The following is a 22,209-nucleotide window of genomic DNA, read 5'->3' as shown; positions in this document are numbered from 1 at the left end:
AGCAGGTATGCTAGTCCTAAGGAAGAGGGTAAGCTCAAAAGTTGAAAGCACATCAAAAGTACAGGTGTTCCACAAAGTCTCTAAAGACAGTCCCATGGAAATCTGAGTGCAAAGTGTCTGACCCTCAGCAGGTCTGGCTGAGTTGAACCTGTGCCAAAACGTATCGGGCTCCTTCTTCCCTGCAGCCAGCCAGTCTGAGCGGGATGTGTACACTGCTGCCTCGGGGCTCTTGAAACTTTTAATGTCAGCACTGCTGGGCTGGGCTTTGAGTTTGCTTGTGGAACAGAGTAGTTTGATGCTTTTAGATTTGTTTTTAGATGATAAAAATATGGGTGATGACAAGGACTCTTAATGGCATGAAATACTTAATGGCATGAAAATACATACTATGAACCTGTGAGTCCTTAACGATGAGGTGCTCAGCCGTTTGTTTATGCACCTAGGAATCTCTCCTCTCAGAAAACTATAACTATTGCAAAGAAAAAAGTGGTCGAGAGAGCAGATTCACAGGCAACAAGGTTCAGATATACAAATTTTACGAGTCTTTTGAAGGCTGTTTACCCTCAGATGAATGGGAATGCAAAATATTATGCAAAGCAGATTTAATCTTCTGGCTAATTTGCCTTAATAAAAAAAGTTAAAGGCATAAAAGGAAGATTACATCCACATTTTAAGGTTGTGTTTTTATGTAAATACAAAGTAGGTCAGAATGCACTGGGGACTTAAGCAGAGGTCTCCAGGTTCACTGCCTGGCGGGGGCCTCCGTCGTGGGTTCCTGAGCTTCAGGAGCAGGCTGGCATGGCCACTGACAATGGTGTTGATGGTTTACTGTTGAGTTCAGTGAACGCCTCTGGCTGATGTCAGGCAGAAAAGAAGAAAGAAGGGCGCCAGAAAAAAATATGAAAATGGGAGAATGTAAGAAAGAGAAGAGAGAATGAAAAGAGAAACAAGACCAGCTGTGACCAAGGGAAGACATGGTAGAATGACTAATGAAATTTTCTTAGATTCCTTCCATAAATCTTCTTATTCTTGCTGGGCATTTAGAATTTTTAAAAACGATTTCATTTCACTTGAGAATCCTGTGATATTGAGAGCACAAGCATAGATTTGTAAGAATTATCTCAGGCATACAAGAAATGTTAAATAATATATGTTGATTAATAGATGGAGAATATTAGTGGATTGATCATCACATTTTAACCTTTCTATTGGCATCCATATCCTGCTCAGGGCAGAATTTTTGACCCCCTATGTGGGCTGAATCAGTAGTTAGTGCCAGTCATACAACGGTGTGTACATCATTCCTAATTTCTTTTCTTTTTTTTTTGAGTCAGAGTCTCACTCTGTTGCCCAGGCTAGAGTGCCGTGGCATCAACCTAGCTCACAGCAACCTCAAACTCCTAGGCTCAAATGATCCTACTGCCTCAGCCTCCTGAGTAGCTGGGACTCCAGGCATGTGCCACTATGCCCAGCTAATTTTTCTATATACTAGAAATTTTTTTTATATAGAAATTTTTTATAGAAATTTTTTTATATAGAAATTTTTTATAGAAATTTTCTATATATAGAAATTTTCCTATATACTAGCATTAGTTGGCCAATTAATTTTTTTTAGTAGAGATGGGGTCTTGTTCTTGCTCAGGCTGGTTTCGAACTCCTGACCTTGGGCAATCCTCCGCCTCAGCCTCCCAGAGTGCTAGGATTACAGGCGTGAGCAACCGCGCTCGGCCTCTACGACAAGTTTTAAGCAGGCTGTGATGGGCTCAGGTTTGCATTTTATGAAATGTGCTGTCGTGCTTCCAAAGTCTGACCCAGAAGAGTTCTGAAGCTTTTCCGCCACTGGCTTTCCTTCACTTTCCCCTGGGTTATTCTGCTTGGGGTTCTGCTGGTCATTTTTCTTTTAAAACTTAGGTCCAAGCAACAAACTTCTCAGTTCCTCTGAGATAGGATCCATTTTGAATAGTAAGGATAAAGAGAGAACATACAAAGAACATGTAACTAGTCAAGTGTTTACAGTTCACCTTTGGTGAGTGGGCTGGAACTGCTTGGGGCCCCTTGCCCAGCTTCTGACCTATTTCCTAACAAGCACAACTCATCTTATTCTCTACCACCTGGGACTTTTCCCCTGACAGCTTTCCCCTCTCACTGAAACTTACAGATTCCAGCTTGCCAGCCCTCCGTGGGTCGTCTCCTTTGTAGAGTGAGGAGCTCTGACCTTCCCTAGGAAATGGGCAAAGCTGTAGACATCCATACAATGTAGGTTTCACTTTTTAGGGGTGATCTCTACTTGCCTAGGAAGGAGCCTCATTTACTAGAGGTCCATCCTCAGCATCAGCCACTATACCACCTGTATCAAACGACACACACCATATGTAAAGAGAGGAGCATTTTTCCACACAGTTATGATGTGAAAAAGAATTGTTAGATAGGATCCACTTTTCCCCCCTCTGAATAGAAAGGGGTGGGAACAGAGACAATTTGTTTTTATTTGTACTTCAAGTTTGCAAAATGGCAGAACTGCAGCTTCCAGAAGAGGAGGGCACACAGATAGAGGAAGTGGTCTTGTGAGCCCGCTTACAGGAAGAGGATGTGTTCAAGAGACCACCCAAGAGAGCTGATTTTCAAATCTTCCAGGAGAGAATGCCATCATCTCCAGCACCAGGCACACATTCGGGGAAGGGTGGAGCAGCCCGTATCATTCCTCTACCCAGGGCTGTCCTGTGTGATAAAGACCACACATGGCAGAGAATATTCTATCTCAGCCCAATATCTTTTTCATATTCTAGATATTCTTATTTTGAAATTCAAAAGTGACAAGTCTGTTCTAGACTATAGGGCATTCTAAATATAAAGGGCCTATATTCATTTTTGAAAGAAAAATCTACCTTTACTTTATGTGACTGCAGGATCTTCAACAACTATAGTACAACAGTCTGTTGCAAGTATATTGGATGTTTCAGTTTGCCAGACCTGTCATGATAAATTAATTACAGGATGTTGCAGAAATGGCAAAGCTCCAGCAGCATCTTGCATAGTTTAATATAGCCCCATTTCCCCATTTCAATGTATTTGCGGTTAGATAAATCCTCAGAAATTTACAGCTGCTATAGACTAGTTTATTATGTACTCTGCCTGCACACATGATAAGTATAAGAATTTGATGTCCTTAAAGTACATAGATTTCACTGATATTTCTTCACCACCATGGAAATGTTTAGTTGCTAAAAGTAGCACTGACAGATACTTCTGAACATTGACTTCTGTATAATAGGCAGGATGGTTAAAAACATTACTATGATTAATCATCTTTCATTTACTTCAAATTGAAGAATTGTAGCTCAGAAAAAATTATGTGGGGCATTTATACAAAATGGCCCTGTGAATCAATTTAATAGGAAAAAATTAACTACTGATCTTCAGCTAAAAACACTGAAAAACCATACTGAAGCCACCCAACTTGTCTCCAGGGAACTTTCTTTCTTTAGTCTTATGACTGCTTTTCGCAAGCTTCAGTTGCTCATTTTCACTCTGGCAACAAGTTATTTTCCTCAACTTTTTGCCTTTTCTTCCTTTCAGATTCCCTTTATTACCCTTATTTTTATTAAGCAAAGCATCTCCATCCCAACCAATTTTAAGAAATCATCCTTTGATTGTCAATATATGAGTTTCCTTATGTAAATGTTGTATAAGCAAAGCATTCTTAAATTTTCTTCTATTGTATTCTTCTATAATTCTAGACAAGGCTCAAGTGATTATTTAAAAAGAAATGAACTACCATAAGTAAAAATCAGATTGTTTAGTACTTTTAGAAATGATACTGAAGTATATAGTTGGGCCATTTTGACCTAAGTGACAAGAGTGGAACATGAATTATGTATGGTGTGGAGAAATGAAAATTGTAGGTTCGTTCTTAACAGAACTAGCCTCCCCAACTTTTTGAGACAAAAATAACCCATCTATAATCAGTATGAATTTGAGGTGTTAGACGAGCAACTTTAGAAAATAGAGTGTGCAACATATGCTTGATATAGATTTGAAGGGGATCATTAGAAAAATAGCATTCTTTGTATTTACAAAACAAATGTTTTGTTATCCAGTTCCCGCCTTAGCTTAAAGTATTTCCTATTCACCTTAATAATTAGAGCAGAAGGATATGATGAATGAGTGCCTCATTACCAAGTTTGCTTCCTGGGTCTCTGCAGAGAGTAGCTGTCTGCTTTTGCCCAGTTAGTCCATTGTTAACTCTAAATGATGCTGACATTCAATTCTCCTGCAGATAATTGGGTCCATCCATAGATTGAGTTCTCTAGTCAACACAGCCTTTTGATTGACGTGCTTCTTGATGTTTTTATTATCTCTTATATGACTGGAATGGCGCCTTTTCGTTTATTTGAATAAAATGTTACTGTACATGTAATTAGTTTAATTCTATGGAACCTATTTCTTAAGGAAACATAATTATAGTATGGAGTAAAAAGACTTACTAAAATAATTATGAGATAAATGATCAGTTTAAAAAATTTTTTTTCACTAGACTTACTTTATTTAGGTCACTATTGCATTACAAACATATTAGATGTTTCTAGTCCCTCAGTGGGGTCATAGGTACATTCCTGCTGCTTCTTTAGTTCCTCTTGTGTGTGCTGTAGTCTCCACAGCAACTGAGATCAGTACTTGAGAGATGGCCCAAAGGAGCCTGACACACCTCCACTCACAGCCAGCACTGACATTTACTGGCTGTGTGCACTTGGACAAGTTACTTAACCTTCAGAGCCTTGGTTTCTTCACTTAGAGAGTTGGGAAGATTTTACATACTTCCATGGGTATGATGGATGTGAAGAGTAAATGAGGTCACGTACATAATAAAGTGAAGATTTGGGCAATATTTTCTGCAGTTAAGTTCCATTAAGTAGAAGTCAACAAATGTATAGCTTAAAACATTTGGATTGTTTAAAAATGTTCCAGTAACTTACTCAGATGGAAATCATTTAAGCACATATAAAAATGTAAAGTCACAAATTTTTGTTATAGTTTCTAGAACTTTCTCTCTTAAAAATATTTGTGAGTTAAATATGTGACTAAAGTGACGTCACATAAAATTATTATAAATTGGTAGGTTATTTCCAAGATAGTCTGAACTTTCTAAAGAAAAAATGTCTTTGTTTAATCAAACTTTTCTATAAATTAAAAATAAAGGTCAAGTATTTGCTTTTATGTGACAGAAACTCTGCATACATTTCAATAGTACCCAGTGTTAGCCATTTAAAAGCCATTTAAATTTTATTTAAAATGTGCATCTTAAACAAATTTGCATTATGTAAAGAAAACTTCATGTTTTAAAGTTTTTAAAGATTTGATTTTTATTCTAGCTTTGAAAATCCTATTCATGGTACACTTTCAATATTGAAGAAATTTCAAGTCTTCAAGATAGAACTGAATTAGTAACTGGAAAACACATTTCTAAGAATGGCTTAAAATATTATTTAGATTTGGAAGAAGTGTCAAATTGTTACTTGTCTGGAGAAGAGACGACATGGGATAAAATTCAATAATTTTAGAATACAGGTAAAATAATCTCCATTTGTTACCAAGAAAATGTACAGTACCATAAATCATCAAATGGATTCTGATGTCTGATTTTCTACTTGATTATAATCTGGATCTATTACTTGGAAGTCACCGTTATGATCTTCCCTACCCCATCTTAGAGGGTGTGGTAAAGACATTTTATTAATCTATTTGTCAACATAACCCTAGTCTTAATTGGTCAACAGGATAAAGGAGAAAAGGACTGAACTTTGAAGTAGAACAAACTTTTTCTAGTGTTTGCCTCAACTGTAACTTTTGTCTTCAGTGGTGGCAAAATAAAAATAACCCTTTATTATTCATATGAATATTGAGATCTTAACAAATGCTCGGCACCCCGACATATCTTTCATTTGTCTTGATTTAAAGTATTTCTACAATCTGTTGAAATTCTTTGTGATTAAAATAAAAATCAGAATCGACACACATCTCAAAATTATGAACTGACAATGCAGAGAGACATATATTTTTATTTTTAAATTATCAAGTGCATTCACAAGACAGAAAGAACAAGCTTGTACTAGGGTAACTCAAGCTGACTAGGCCCAGCTGTACCTAAAGGACAGACTTATGCATCCAGGACAATGAAAACTCCACGTGATCAAAACAGACTTCTGCACTGATGGCTGCAGGCTTCAGCGGTCATCAATGACACTCAACATTTTCGAAAATGCCTTTTATAAAAAGCTCCACACAGCAGGGACATGTTTACCAATTTTTATGCCTCTACAACATATGCAGGGATAAGAGCCATATATGTTTTTACTAGAAGATATTTCACATCGGGTACACATCTGGGCAAAATTTACACCTCAATGACCAACACAGTTTTTCTCACTTCTTATCTTTAAGGAATCAACTGTCTAATTTGGAAGATAAGTTTTTATAATTTTATATTAGCTTTGACTGTCTTGGGGTTAAACATTTTATTGACAGACCTATCACACAGTTAAGAAAGGAGAAAAGTTAAAAGAAAAAAACAACAAAAAAAGGATTTCCCTATTATAATATCAAACTTCAAAACATACAGTCACATGACGACACTGTCATTCTGGAACTAAAGAAATAAATAATGCAATGTAATAATTTAAAAACAAATACTGAAACTAAAATAAATATAAAATAAAATCTACCCATTATTTATATGCTTAAATACAAAATGCCTTTTTTAAAAAGTAAAGAAATTTGGAGCACTCTTGCTAGTCCAGCCAAAAATCTCTTTTAGTTTAGGTCTATCAAGTTATACATATGATTCATTCATAAGAAACATAAAATTTTAATTCAAAAAAGCACATTGTTTTCTTTTAATGCTTTTGTTACTGGGACACAATATTCTAAAGCTGCTTAACTTTTAAATAAAGTTAATTTCAAAAGCAGATACTTCATACTCAAGCATAACATCACACATATAACCACATTACAGATATAATAATAGTAAACGATTACTTAATAGATACCCTAACAATGCGAACACTTTTTATTCACATTTGCTGAATAGCAATTATGGTTTTTTCTTTATTAGTTTTCCAACACTGGTAATGTAATTTTGATGTAATTACTAATAATACAAATACCAATACTTTGACCAACAACAATCACAATGGTTTACAACAACTAAGGTCAAAGGCTACATTGACTTTTGTACCCACAACTTGCCTTGCTTCTGATTTTTCTAGAGTCTTTCCTAGGAACAAGTATTGGATCCTTCCTTTCTTCCTTAGTATTTGAAAATTCTGAACTCTGAAGATAAATTCCATTTGGTTTAATTTGTCATTTAACCTCTGTGCATTTGGGTGTTTCTTCCTTTTTCTTCGACTCTTTACTAGGGAGAAAAGTACAAAAAGTATACTAAAAAAATGTCAACAATGTCTTCTGGCCACAGCCAAATCTTATGTACTCAGGCAACAGCAGAGGTAATAAAAGGAACTGTGCAAAATGCACACACACACGCGCGCGCGCACACACACACACACACACAAACACACACACACATGCATGACCAAGATCAAAATACTAATTACCTATCTACTGGTTAGCCCTCAGACATATTGTTGACATCTCTTTGTATCATTTGCAATTGTTTAAGGCTTGCTCCAGCATTGACAAGTTAACATAAGCAAATAAGAAATATACTTCCCAAATATAGACACTAAGAACTCCAAACCATGAGTCATTTTTAGAAATTAAGAATAAGCATTCAGAGTACATAAAGTTCTCCATTAAATGGGGAAAAAAATCATGGATGCTGCTGCAGGGTTAATGACTGGAAAGAATATAGATCATTTTATTAAACAGCATTCTTTCATTGAATCTATGGCTGTGCCTACTTTTAAAATTAGGTTATTATATTTTTCAGTGATAGTGATGATTAAACTATGTATCTAGATGCAGCTTTGATTTCAAAGAGACTATACCATTAATAAAAACCAAGAACCAATACACAGATGAAACAAGGTGTTGTCTCCTCAGAGACCATGCAGTAGGTGCACTACAACTAGTGGGCTAAACTAGTGGGGATGAACCTGCAATTTTTTAATGCAGTTATTCATTTAGCACTGATGAGTTCTGGACTTACACAAAAATGTTACTGTCTTTCTTCTAAGCAGAAAGGGCTCAATACTTGGTTGCCCTTAGAAAACAAACTGTAGCTTCAGATGATAGCAATCTAGTCTACTCTAATGCTCACTACTGAGAAAAGAGATGGCTGGCACAGAGGGCTAAGGAATACTCGTACTTTAAGGCAGTGGTCCCCAACCTTTCTGGCACCAGAGACCAGTTTCATGGAAGGCAATTTTTCCATGGACTGGTGTTGGGGGTTGGAGGCGGAGCTCAGGCAGTGATGCAAGTGATGAGGTGTGGCTATAGATACAGATGAAGCTTCACTACCTCACCCACTGCTCATCTCCTGCTGTGTGGCCCCCCTACTCTTCCTAAGTTTCATGGAAGACGATTTTTCCATGGACTGGGAGCAGGGGTGGGAGGGTGGTTGAGCTCTGCAGCCTAACAGGCCGTGGATCAGTACTGGTCTGTGGCCCAGGGGTGGGGGACCACAGCTTCTTTAAGGAACAGGCCCAATCTTAAATAAGTGGTTATGCTATCTTTTTATATAAAAAATATTTACACATGAGGGGAAAAAATCTGTCAGTCCATGTTTCCTGATTTCAAATTTGTTAAGTGAAGCTACTCCAGGTAAGCTTGTATGATATAGAGAAGCCCCAAAGTATGTCCAGGTGAAGCTCATGAAAGCAACTGAAATTGAGTCTAAAATGGTACAGATATCTAGTGTCATAAGGTACAATATTCATCAGTGGCAAAAACCTTACCATTTCTGTCCTGTGTGGATACAAGAAAGGTAAAACTTGCCCCAATTAGGATCTGATGAAAATGGGCAAGAAAGTAGTAAAGGTTCAACTGAATGCTGGTGCAGGTTGCAGAGACCCTATGACTCCTGCAAAGGGCAGAGAAGAGGGCCAAAGGATCTCAGGAGAAGAACAATGCAAAACAAAGTGAGGAGAGGAGTTCATGGTGGTGGGAAGACAAAAAAGAAGAAAAACAGAAAAGGGAAGCGGGGAGGACTGGACAAGAACAGCTGGAAATTAGTGAGATGGATCCTGCACGTGCAGAAGATGTGGGACAAGTGAAATCAATCAGGTGGGGACTGCAGGGTGAGATGTAAACAGACAAGCCAGGAGGACCCTCAGGAGAGGGAACCCAAAAAGTAATTCAATCAGAAAAAGCTGAAGTGGGCGGCAAAGATAACATCTTTTAGGGAAATGATTCAGACTAAGAAGAGGAAGAAACACACTGGACAGAGAATGACAAAGACGGCCAGTGAAAGGGAGGAAAGGGACAGAAGAAAAGGAAGAGGAGAAGACATGGTGAAGCGCATACTGCTGACAACTGGCAGCTCATTTCTGTCGATGGGGACAGCAAGTGGCATGCTGGCACAAAGAATGCCGGCAGCAGAGGAGCCTGAAAGCTAAAAAGAGATACTGCAATTTGCTGCTAGAGGGAGGAGCAGTCATCTAGCCAAAAGACACAAGAATACATCCAAATCCATTCCTTCTCTAAGGTCTCCTCACATAAAGTATCCCCATAAGCTAACAGAGGAAGAGTGTAACAAAGCAAGGGCCTTTTTAAGGCTCTTACAATGAAAAGACAATGGAAAATCTGTGTAGCAAGATTATGAAAACAAATATGAAACTAGGTTAGTGTTTGTATGTATGTTACATGTGAAGAGTAAGATTCATAAAAATACTGGGCCTTGCCCCACAAGAAATTCAATCCAATAAATATTCCCGGTGGCCAGACACCAGGCTAAGTGCTTGGGAGGAAAAAATGTGAGCATGTTATAGTTTCTGCTTGCAAGCACTGTAAGCACTTACTATCTAATCAGAGTTAATGGACAAAGCAATGTGTAAGAGAAATAACTCTGAACTTGGAGCCAGACCAAGTTCTAGTTCAGGCACTTTGTGGCTGTGACTCTGAGACCTTGGTTTCTGTAAGTGTAGAAATAGTATGCTGTATTGGAAAATTTCTAAAATTACTTTCATTTTGAAAGAAATGACCAAGTAGTACATACACATTGAGTAGGAAAATTAGAAAATATACAAAATAAAATGGGAAAAAATCATAATCTCATCACCAAGACAACTACTGACATCTTTTAATGCATATTGTTTTATGTATATAAACTATTTTATAATCACCTTTTTTAGTTAAGAATCTATCATAGGCCGGGCGCTGTGGCTCACGCCTGTAATCCTAGCTCTTGGGAGGCCGAGGCGGGCGGATTGCTCAAGGTCAGGAGTTCAAAACCAGCCTGAGCAAGAGCGAGACCCCGTCTCTACTATAAAAATAGAAAGAAATTAATTGGCCAACTGATATATATATAAAAAATTAGCCGGGCATGGTGGCGCATGCCTGTAGTCCCAGCTACTCGGGAGGCTGAGGCAGAAGGATCACTCGAGCCCAGGAGTTTGAGGTTGCTGTGAGCTAGGCTGACGCCACGGCACTCACTCTAGCCTGGGCAACAAAGCGAGACTCTGTCTCAAAAAAAAGAATCTATCATAAACATCTTTCCATGTGTATAAAAATACATAATATATAATGAATAATGAACATATACCTCATTATATGAATGTTTCATAATTTAATCAACCCTTATTCATAGAAACTGACTTTTTTTTTTGAGATAGAGTCTCGCTCTGCTGCCTGGGCTAGAGTGCTGTGGCGTCAGCCTAGCTCACAGTAACCTCAAACTCCTGGGCTCAAGTGATCCTCCTGCCTCAGCCTCCTGAGTAGCTGGGACTACAGGCATGTACCACCATGCCCAGCTAATTTTATATATATTATTTTTTTTAGTTGGCCAATTAATTTCTTTCTATTTATAGTAGAGAGGGGTCTTGCTCTTGCTCAGGCTGGTCTCGAACTCCTGACCTTGAGCAATCCACCCGCCTCGGCCTCCCAGAATGCTAAGATTACAGGCATGAGCCACCGCGCCCGGCCTATTTTCCTTCTATTTTTAAAATACTACTTGAAGGAGTAACTTTTTAACTGAATTTTTCCATGTATACTTGAATATTTTTCTATGATAGATTCCTTGAAGTAGAACTGTCAGGTCAAAAGACATGAACATTTTGAAAAATTAAAAAATAAAAGTATTACCAAACTACCCCCACAAAGAATGGATCAATCCTATGCTATTACCAGCAGTATATGAGGGAACCCACTTCCCTATATGCTCATCAACACTAGGTATCACAAGTTTTGAAGCTTGTCATTTTGTGAGGGGAAAAACACCATCTCATTTATTGTTTTAATTTCCACCAATTTGATCACTGGAAGGTAAACATTTTTCATATTTATTGCCATTTATATTTATTTCTTTAATGATTTCCTTTATGAATGTCTGGTGTACACCCTTTGCCAATTTTTCTACTGTTGTATTTCTTCTCCTTGTTGATTTCTTAGAACCTTTTATATGTTAAGAGAATTATTCCTTTATGAGAAATTCTCCCTATCTCAGGTTACTTGTTCATTTAAAGAGTTTCTTTTTTAACATATATAATTTTAAAGTTTCTATTATTTAAATCTAAAAATCTGTTTCATAATGTTTTCTGATTCTGGTATCAAGGTTGAAAAGTCATTTCTTGACTTATGATTATATAACTACTTTCTGCACAGTTAGATTTTATTTATAATTAAAATCGAAAAAATACTCATGAAAATTTTGTATCTAGTTCCTAGAAAGTGATAAATTCATAAATGTGGACATGAATAGGGCTGTAACATTTCACATTGAGCAGACAACCTTCACTTCTACCTAAGAGAGTAAACAAGGCTGCCTGACAGGCCTTTTTGCTTTTTTCCTGCCTTTTTTATACCTTATTCCCTATCAGAAAACACCATCATTCAATTACCCCCCTGCTCCCACACCTCCAGTGGCTCACTTCTCAGGTGGCTCTTTCAGTTTGTAAATGTTGTTGTCATTCTCCTCCTTATAAAGATCACCTCTGTATCCTGTGTTTTCTACTAGTTACTGCCCAGCCTTTTTTCTCCTTTAAAGTTTTGCACTTTTGCAGAATAAGACTATTCTGACAACTCTTTTCCTTCAGGGCTGGAGATGATCTGATTTATGCTTCCAGGTCTCTCCATCTAAACTATCTTCCCCAAGGTCACAAATGGCATCTTGGTGACAAATCCCAAAGGGAACTTGCCAGTCCTTATTTTCCTTCCCTTCTCTCTAGCATCTGTCATTGCTGACCACATCTTTCTAAATCTTTTCCTGTTGCTGATATGATACAACTTTCTCCTGGTGTTCCCTCTTACCTCTATTAGGGTGACTTTTCGGCCTGTTTGCTCACTTTTCTTCACCTGCATGTTCATTATGTGTCCACGGTTCTGGTTCTCACGGTTCTGTTCTTTGCCCATTTCAAAGCTGTAGGTGAGAAAGACCAGAAACAAGGAGCCAGTGAGAAGGCTGCTATAACAGTTCAAATGAGGCTTTGATCTAGGGAAGTGGCAGTGAATAGAAAGGAGGATAAATGGGAGGGTGTGAGAGAAAAACATTTGGCAGAACTATATGAGTGATTATACGTGGGGGTGAGAGACACAGATTTGCTTAATATAGAGATAAACCTTTAACTGATTGGGCTCCTTGTTAACCATGATAAAGAGACAAGAAAAAAACATATTTCATCCATCTTAGAAAAAATATTAGATGCCTGGGAAAAACCAGAAAGTGATATCATCTTAGATGGGAACACAAATATACACATATATGTGTAAAAATAGAGGACATTCATTAACAACAAGAAAAGGAGTGAAGGAAGTTTATGCATAAGAAAGATGTGACATCCTGACCAGTGAAATGGGCAATGTAGCTTTCCAAATAACTCAATGGTAACAGTAAAATACAAAACAAACATTTTGTGGATGGGCGTTGGTAGTGCAATTTATGTTAGGAGGAAAAAAAACCCCACAAAAACTATGAAAAAGTGGGAAAATTGAAGAATGGAAGACAGCATCCTTTCTCTAGGATGTTCAGAAATGTTGGGAAACACCAAAATAGAGCTTGAAAAAGATGCAAGAATTTCAAAATAAGATAATGAGTAGGATTGAACAGAGATTCTTATGGACCAAACTGTATTCCCCCAAAATCCACATATTGAAGTCCTAACTCCTAATGTGACTGTATTTGAAGATAAAGGCCTTTAGGGAGCTAATTAATATTGAGTGAGGTCTTAAGAGTGGGGTCTTAATCCAGTAAGACTGGTGTGCACAGAAGCAGAGGAAGATGGTACCAATGCACAAGCACATGTCCATGTGTGCTTGCTCTCTCACACACATCACACATGTGCACGTACAGAGAGGAGGCCATGTGAGGTATGGTGAGAAGGAAGCCATCTGTAAGGAAGAGAGGCCTCACACCAAACCAATCCTGCTGGCACCTTGATCTTGGACTTCTAGTCCCCAGAACTGTGAAAATAAATTTCTGTAGTTTAAGCAATGAAGTCTGTGGTTTTCTCTTATGGCAGCCAAAACATACTAACACAGAGATACATAAGTGAAGTGAAGTCAGATGACTGAGAATGAAAAGGCCAGAAATTTAAAGAGGAAAGGACAAATAAATTATTAATAAATTTAGAAAGGAATAAAATGATGAGAGAACAAAGAAAAGGCTAAGCTCTGACCAAAATAAATAAATAAATAAATAAAAAAAGCACTGATAATTCATAATCTTTATCTGAAGTACATCCCCTTTTGGCCTTGTCTCCAAGGAATCTATTCATATGTTGTTGTTGTTTTTTTTTTTTGTTTTTTTTTTTGAGACAGAGTCTCGCTTTCTTGCCTAGGCTAGAGTGAGTGCTGTGGCGTCAGCCTAGCTCACAGCAACCTCAAACTCCTGGGCTCAAGCAATCCTCCTGCCTCAGCCTCCCGAGTAGCTGGGACTACAGGCACGAGCCACCATGCCCCGCTGATTTTTATATTATATATATTAGTTGGCCAATTAGTTTCTTTCTATTTTTTTTATGGTAGAGACGGGGTCTCGCTCAGGCTGGTTTTGAACTCCTGACCTTGAGTAATCCGCCCGCCTCGGCCTCCCAGAGTGCTAGGATTACAGGCGTGAGCCACCGCGCCCGGCCCATATGTTTTAACTATGAAGTAAAAACTCAAATGTCTGTGGAGGCTGGGGTGATAAGGTGAGCAAAAGAAGCAAACCAAGGATAATACAGCAGTGACACAATGCACTTGCCAACTGGAGAGGATATGATCCATCTAAAGGGGCAGTCTACCATTCTCAGCTCAGGTGATAGATGTCATGAAACAATGTGGAATTTGGTTCAGAACTCTGAATCATTTTCAAGAGAAGTCAGAAGTCTGCATTTCTTTTATGTGATTTTTTAAAAAAACATTTGGGCAGCTGATAAAATTACACACACACACGACCTAATCCAAGCTGCATCTGGCTCACAAGCCCTGACTTCTGACCTCTGTTCCAATCACAGATACTGTTGGTCTCAGGGTATCCCAAGCACTTCCATACCTTTGTGCCTTAGTTCCTGCTATCCTCTGATCTCTAGGTCCTTTTCCTCTTGTTCACCCCATCTCCATGTGGTCTTCAAGACTTAAATGTTGTCTTACATCTTTGGCTTTCCCTGACTACTACTATAGGAAGGTAAGACCGCAGTGATCCTCTTTCCCCCTTTATCTCTCACAATTTACATACTGTCTATCAAAAAGCTACCTGGAAAATACATAGAACATCTGAGCTTTTGCTAGCATCCAAGGGACCACCTTTACTATTTGTTTAAAACAACCAAAAAAAACTGAACAAAATATATACAGGAACAATATTTAAGATACTTAATCACAGGCAATGAAGGGCAATGATCCCTGAGAGACTGACAAGAAACAAGATGAGCACTATGACCCCCCACAGCTTATCACCTCAAGAGCTTCTAGGCTAAGGTGCAGAAAGGTAAAAACCCAGGTGGAGCCTGGCAGACCCCTTTGTGAGAGCTGAGAGTCTGGGGAGACCAAGTGGCTAGAGTTCACAAACTGACAGACAGGAGAGAGAACTTCCTAATGAAAGAACTTCAAGATCTGCCAAGTGTTCCCCTCAAGTATCCAGCAGAGAACTGATGAGTGCATATATCTAAAGAAATTATTTGAGGTCAGGAACAGTGCTTATTCCTACTAGCAATGAACAGAAACTGTCCCTGAGGAAGCCCAGACATTGGACTTACTACACAAAGACTTGAAATCCACAATTAAAAATACATTCAAAGAACTAAAGGAAACCATGTCTAAAGAACTAAAGGAAAGCAAGAGAACAATGTCTCACTAAATAGGGAATATTAATACAGAAATAGAAATTATAAAAGGAAGAAGTAATACTAAATCTGTACAAATTCTTTCAAAAAACTGAAGAGGTGAAAATTCTTTCAAACTTGTTTCATGAGGCCAGAATTATGCATTACCAAAACCAGACAAAGATGTTACAGGAAAACCATATAACCATATTCCTCCTCATGAACAAAATTCAAAAAATTTTAGCAAATCAAATACAATAATTTATAAAAAGGAAAACCAATACTAAGTAGGATTCATCCCAGGCATGCAAAGCTGGTTTAACATTTGAAAATCAATGTAAGTCACTATATTAACATATTAAAAAGGGAAAATCATGTTACCTAATAGATGCACAAAAAGCATTTGACAAAAATCTAATGTCCACTGCTGATAAATGAAAGAAACTACTTAATAAAGGGCATTTATAAAAAAACTTACAATAGCATCCTACTTAATGGTAAAAGACTGAACGCTTTCCTATTCATTTTCCACATGATCAGGAACACAAAAAGAATGTCTACTCTCATCATTTCTATTCAACATTGTATTGCATGTTTCAGCTAGTCCAATAAGACAAGAAAAAGAAGTAAAAGGCACCCAGATTATGAAGGAAGAAATAAAACTTTTTTATTTGCACGACTGTGTAGAAAACTGGGTGGAATCTACTAGAAAGCTATTAAAACTAACAAGTGAGTTTAGTAGGGTGGCACAATACAACAACAATATACAACAATCAGTAGCATTTCCATAAAATATCAACAAACAACTGTAAGTTAAGACCTAAAAACAATACTATTTACATACGAAATATGTAGCAATAAATCAACCAAAGACCAATACACCTTTTGTCTAAGATGTATACACTGAAAATTAAGAAACATTACCAAGAGAAATTAAAGATGATGTAAATAAATGGAGAAATATCAAGTTAATGGTCAGATGACTAGATATTGTTAACATGTAAATTCTTCCCAAACTGATCTATGGATTCAATGCAATATTAGCTAGAATTCTAGCAGGCTTTTCTACAGAAATTGACAAGCTGATTGTAAAATTCATGTGGAAATAGAAAGGACCTTAATTATTAAATAGCCAAACCAACTTAGAAAAGGACAAAGTTGGAGGATTAATACTACCTGATTTCAAACATATTATAAAATTACACAGTAATCAAAATAGTGTGGTAGTGGTGTAAAGATAGAGAAATAGATCAATAATAGATAGTCCAGAAACAGACCCACTATATACAGACAGCTAATTTTCAAGAAAGGTGCAAAGGTCACTTAGTTGACACAGGATTGCTTTTCAACAAATGATGCTAGAACAATCAGATACCCAAATGCAAAAAATATAAAACCTAAAATTATAAAATTTCCATAAGAAAACAGAGGAGAGAACTTTTGTGACTTTGGGTTGGCAAAGGTTTCTTAGATACTACACTAAAGTGTGATTCATTAAACAAAATTGTATTTCAACAAAATAAAAAATAGTTTGCTCTTTAAAAGCTACTGTTAAGAGAATGAAAAGACAAAGAAGAGATTGGGAGAAATATCTGCAAATCATGTATCTGATAAAGAACATATTTAGAATACATAAAGAAAACTTAATCAAATGACCTAATAAAAATGGGCAAAAGATTTGAACAGATTCTTCATCTAAGAAGCTATATACATGGAAGATGAGCACATAAAAGGTTGTTCAACATCATTAGTTGTTGGGGATATGCATATTCAAACCACAATGAGATATATCTTACATGTGTTACAATGCTAAAATTGCAAAGACTGACCATGTATCAAGTACTGGTAAGTGGAACTCATATACATGCCAGTAAGACTGTAAAATGGTATGATCATATGGAAAACAGTTTGACAGCTTCTTCTTTTTTTGGTTTTTTGAGATAGTCTCACTCTGTTGCCCTGAGTAGAGTGCCATGGCAGCAGCCTAGGTCACAGCAACCTCAAAATTCCTGGGCTGAAGCAATCCTCCTGCCTCAGACTCTTGAGTAGCTGGGACTAGAGGCATACACCATGATGCTCGGCTAATTTTTTATATTTTTAGTAGGCACAGGTCTAGCTCTTGCTCAGGCTGGTCTCAAACTCCTGCCTTGGCCTCCCTGAGTGTTGAGATTACAGGAGTGAACCACTGCGCCCAGCCAGGCAGCTTCTTAAAAAAAGCATAAACCAACTATATGATCTAACCATTCCACTCCTAGGTGTTATTCAAGAAAAATGAAGGCATATGTCCATACAAAGACTTGTATACAAATGTTGATATTAGCTTTATTTGAAGTAGCCCCAAACTGGAAACAATCTAAAGTCCCATCAATAGGTAAATGGATAAAGAAATTGTGGTATTTAAAACTCTAGAAAGTAAGACGAAGCAGATTAGTGATTGTCAGGGGTGGGGGTTAGGGAAGAGAACATTTAGGAGGGTGAAATTACAAAAGAGGATCAGAAACTTTTTGGAGAGATGGATATGTTAATTATCCTAATTGTGGTGATGGTTCATGGGTATATACCTATGTCAAAACTTAAACTATAGGCCGGGCATGGTGGCTCACACCCGTAATCCTAGCACTCTGGGAGGCCAAGGTGGGAGGATCGTTTGAGCTCAGGAGTTCGAGACCAGCCTGAGCAAGAGTGAGATCTTGTCTCTACTAAAAAAAAAATAGAAAGAAATTAGCTGGACAACTAAAAATATATAGAAAGAATTAGCCAGGCATGGTAGTGCATGCCTGTAGCCCTAGCTACTTGGGAGGCTGAGGCAGTAGGACTGTTTGAGCCCAGGAGTTTTAGGTTGCTGTGAACTAGGCTTATGCCACGACACTCTAGCCCAGGCAACGGACTGAGACTTTGTCTCCAAAAAAAATAAAAAAAGCTTAAACTATATACTTTAAACATGTGAAGTTTATTTTATATCACATATATCTCACTAAAGGTATTAGAAATATGTATATATAAATACACACACACACACACACACACAAAATCTGCCCTTTTCTCACTAATTCTATTGTTTCCCCTCTTTTTCAAGTCACCATCAAGTCTCACCTGGCTGATTTCAATATTATCTTAATTGGTCTCTATGATTCCACCCTTGCCCAGTAATGTCTATCCTTATCTCAAATGTCAGAATGATGCTATTAAATTTTAAGCCACTCTCTCTGTTTAATGGCTCCCTATTTCACTTAGTGTAAAAGCCAACAAAAGTCTTACAATGGGTTACAAAGGTTTACAAAGGTCTTGTTACTTTCTCTGATCTTGTTACTCTCTCTCACTTGCCTTACTGTTTTTGAGAACTAGGTATGCTTCTGTTGCAGGGCTCTCTGCACTTGCTCTCAGCATATTCACATTACTCATTTCCCTGCCTCCTTCCACTCTTCTCAGTGATGCTTCCTCTGAGTTCCTATTTAAAATGGGAACCTTCACACCTCCTTCTCCTATTCACTACACATGGTTTTCTCCATAGCATGGCACACATCTGACGTAATTAGATATTTTACTTGTAAGTAAATAAAATGTTAGCTCCTTATGGCAAGGATTTTCATCTGTTTACTATTGTATCATCAGTGCTTAGAATATTGTGTGTGACATGGCAAGCGTTCAGCACCACTATATTTAACAAATTACTATGCATTGGCCAGGCACGGTGGCTCACGCTTGTAATCCTAGCACTCTGGAAGGCTGAGGTGGGTGGATCCCTCAAGGTCAGGAGTTCGAGACCAGCCTGAGCAAGAGCGAGACCCCGTCTCAACTAAAAATAGAAAGAAATTAATTGGACAACTAAAACTATATAGAAAAAATTAGCTGAGTATGGTGGCACATGCCTGTAGTCCCAGCCACCTGGGAGGCTGAGGCAGAAGGATTGCTTGAGCCCAGGAGTCTGAGGTTGCTGTGAGCTAGGCTGACATCACGGCACTCTAGCCTATGCAACAGAGTGAGACTCTGTTTCAAAAAAAAAAAAAAAATGACTATGCACTGTGTCTGTCTTCCTTCCACACTGAGCACTCTTACAAAATACACACTATATGTTATATGTCTCTGCATATCGGTGCCTAGCATAGCACCTAGTACAGACAGCTGATGATCAACATTTCCCCAACTGGACAGATGCTCACCAATGAAGCACTGTCACTTATCCTGAAGGCCTGCTCCTGATCTTTCCTCTTTATAGCAGTAGCATCAAGGTCTAAGACAAGCCTAAATTCTTGATACAGACAAAGGAGGTTTGCTCAGGCTCATGTAAAATGCTGGGCAAATACAGCAAGACATATCTCCTATCCCCACCTTCCAATTTGCTGGGCCCCAAACTCTCTAACACTGTATTCTTCTAGAATCACAATCTCTATCCTGTTTTTTTCCCTACTACAAATCCCCAACCCAAACCACCAATTAGTCAGTCTCCTCCCACTATCTGTCCTGTTGTATGCTCCTTCAGTCTGAAAGACCTGCTTTTTTCCCACATCACATCCAAATGACATCCACATGTCAAAGCTCAACTGAAGCCTTACCTCCTCCTAGAGGCCTTCTCTAGCTACACATGCATACTCCTTCTGCCTTCTCATTCCGCTCTCTTTTGTAATTATAATTTGCACCATAAATACCATTTTGCACCTAAATGTATAATTTGTTGCATTCTGTTTCCTTATCTGACCTGTAATGCTTCTCTGATATCTCTTAACACACCTGGCTCAGTACTGAGAACACTGTGATGTCACAAACACAACAATGGATGGTTTTGATTTCAGAAATTGCGGGCACGTGGAGGGTCAGAAAAAGGGTGAAAAATGGATAACCATAGTAAGAACTAGAAGGAAAGTTGCAAGTAACAGGATATTTTAGGAGAAAAAGATGGACTGTAAACTACCTCCTCATGAAGGGAAGGAGAAATGAAGGGAGCTAGAACAGGATTAGTATAAACATAAGAAAACAGTGGAGGAATGATAAGATACTTGGAATTGACACATATGGCTGTACTATATAAAGAAGAGATTTCATTCATTCATTCATTTCATACAAAAGACTTCAATATGACTGACCATCTGAATTAGCCACTCTCTGTCGAAAGTTGTTAATGAAATAAAGCACACTATGCTAAAAAAAAACCCAGCTAAATTCAATATAGAATATATTATTTAGGTTATTAAGTATGCAACATCTGATTTCCTTAAGTACTAAGTCTGACAGTTGATATTTCTGACATTTCACTTTGACACTCATTTTTTTTTTTTTTTTTTTTTGAGACAGAGTCTCACTTTGTTGCCCAGGCTAGAATGAGTGCCGTGGCGTCAGCCTAGCTCACAGCAACCTCAAACTCCTGGCTCAAGCAATCCTCCTGCCTCAGCCTCCCAAGTAGCTGGGACTACAGGCATTCGCCACCATGCCCGGCTAATTTTTTGTATATATTAGTTGCCCAATTAATTTCTTTCTATTTACAGTAGAGACGGGGTCTCGCTCTTGCTCAGGCTGGTTTCGAACTCCTGACCTCCAGCAATCCGCCCGCCTCGGCCTCCCAGAGAGCTAGGATTACAGGCTTGAGCCACCGCGCCCGGCCTTGACACTCATTTTTTAATTGTGAAGGTACATCCTCATTCTTTCAATGCACGTTTGGGCTTGTGATTATCTTTCAAGTTTTTTTAAGAGAAATTTTTGTGAAACCATGGATAAGTCAAAAATTCAAGTTATTTCTGAATATGAGTTTCGTTGTGGAACCAATGCAGCTCAGACAGCTCAAAATATCAATGAAGTGTTTGGGAAGGATGTGGCTAATGAATGCACAGTATGTCAATGGTTTGAGAAGTTCCACTCAGGGTGATTTTAATCTTGAAAATGAGCCATGTAAGTGACCTGAGACTTAGGTGGATAATGATGAGCTGAAAGCTATAGTGGAAGTAAATCCATCTCAACCTACACATGAATTAGCAGCAAAGTTTGATGTTATTATTCCAACAATATTGGACATTTGAAACAAATGGGTAAGGTAAAGAGCTGGATAGATGGGTACTGCATGAATTAAACGAGCATCGGAAGAGAAATAGTCTCGAAGCTTGCCTTTCTTTGCTGTTACAACATAAAGGCAAACCATTTATATACCATATGGTTATGTGTGATGAAAAATGGATTTTTTTGACAATCAAAGTGCTTGGCACAATGGTTGGATAAAGATGAAGAGCCGAAACACAGTCTAAAACTGAATATTCATCCAAAAAAGCTAATGGTGTCTGTTTGGTGGTCCAAAGCTGGTATCATCAACTACAGCTTCATGAAAACTGATCAATCGATTACAGCAGATGTCTACTGCAACCAACTGGATGAAACAATGAGGATGCTTCCAATTAAGCAGCTAAGATTGGTCAAAAGAGATAGGCCAATCCTCTTGTAAGATAACACTTGACCACATGTTGTACAAACAATGCTGCTCAAACTACAGCAGTTGGAATTAGAAACTCTCTGTCACCCACTATATTCACCAGACTTTGCACCAACTGACTACCATTTCTTGCAGGCTTTGGACCACTTCTTGCAAGGAAAAATATTCAACTGTCAACAAGCTATGGAGAAAGCCTTTTCCAATTTCATCACCACTCACTCTCCAGGCTTCTTTGCTATTGGCATAAGCAAGCTAATGCTAAGATGGCAAAACTGTCGATAGGTGCATACATTAATTAATTGCATTGCTTCTTGTTTGAGATATAATAAACTAAAAAAATTTTTTTTTTGGAGACAGAGTCTCACTCTGTTGCCCAGGCTAGAGTGCCGTGGT

General features: G+C 38.0%; 1 protein-coding gene across 4 annotated transcripts in view; it reads right to left on the bottom strand.

The window, feature by feature from the left end:
• Positions 1-6,036: 6,036 nt before the first annotated feature.
• AHI1 (Abelson helper integration site 1) overlaps positions 6,037-22,209 on the bottom strand; it is a 184,520-nt gene continuing 168,347 nt past the window's right edge. For 3 of the 4 annotated variants that reach the window (XM_012739468.3, XM_012739470.3, XM_012739469.3), the window contains 2 exons: positions 12,418-12,526; positions 6,037-7,408 (listed from right to left, as the gene is read on the bottom strand). In XM_012739468.3, the coding sequence (XP_012594922.1) occupies positions 7,406-7,408; positions 12,418-12,526 (112 nt within the window). In that variant the 3' untranslated portion in view covers positions 6,037-7,405. Of the gene's footprint in view, positions 7,409-12,417; positions 12,527-22,209 lie in introns of those variants that run through there. The other variant, XM_012739471.3, reaches the window with a different exon arrangement.

The sequence above is a fragment of the Microcebus murinus genome, chromosome 5 (assembly GCF_040939455.1).
Source record: "Microcebus murinus isolate Inina chromosome 5, M.murinus_Inina_mat1.0, whole genome shotgun sequence".
In the NCBI taxonomy this organism is placed as follows: domain Eukaryota; kingdom Metazoa; phylum Chordata; class Mammalia; order Primates; family Cheirogaleidae; genus Microcebus; species Microcebus murinus.
Note: the sequence above shows the minus strand (reverse complement) of the source record. Positions and strands in the feature narration are given on the sequence as shown.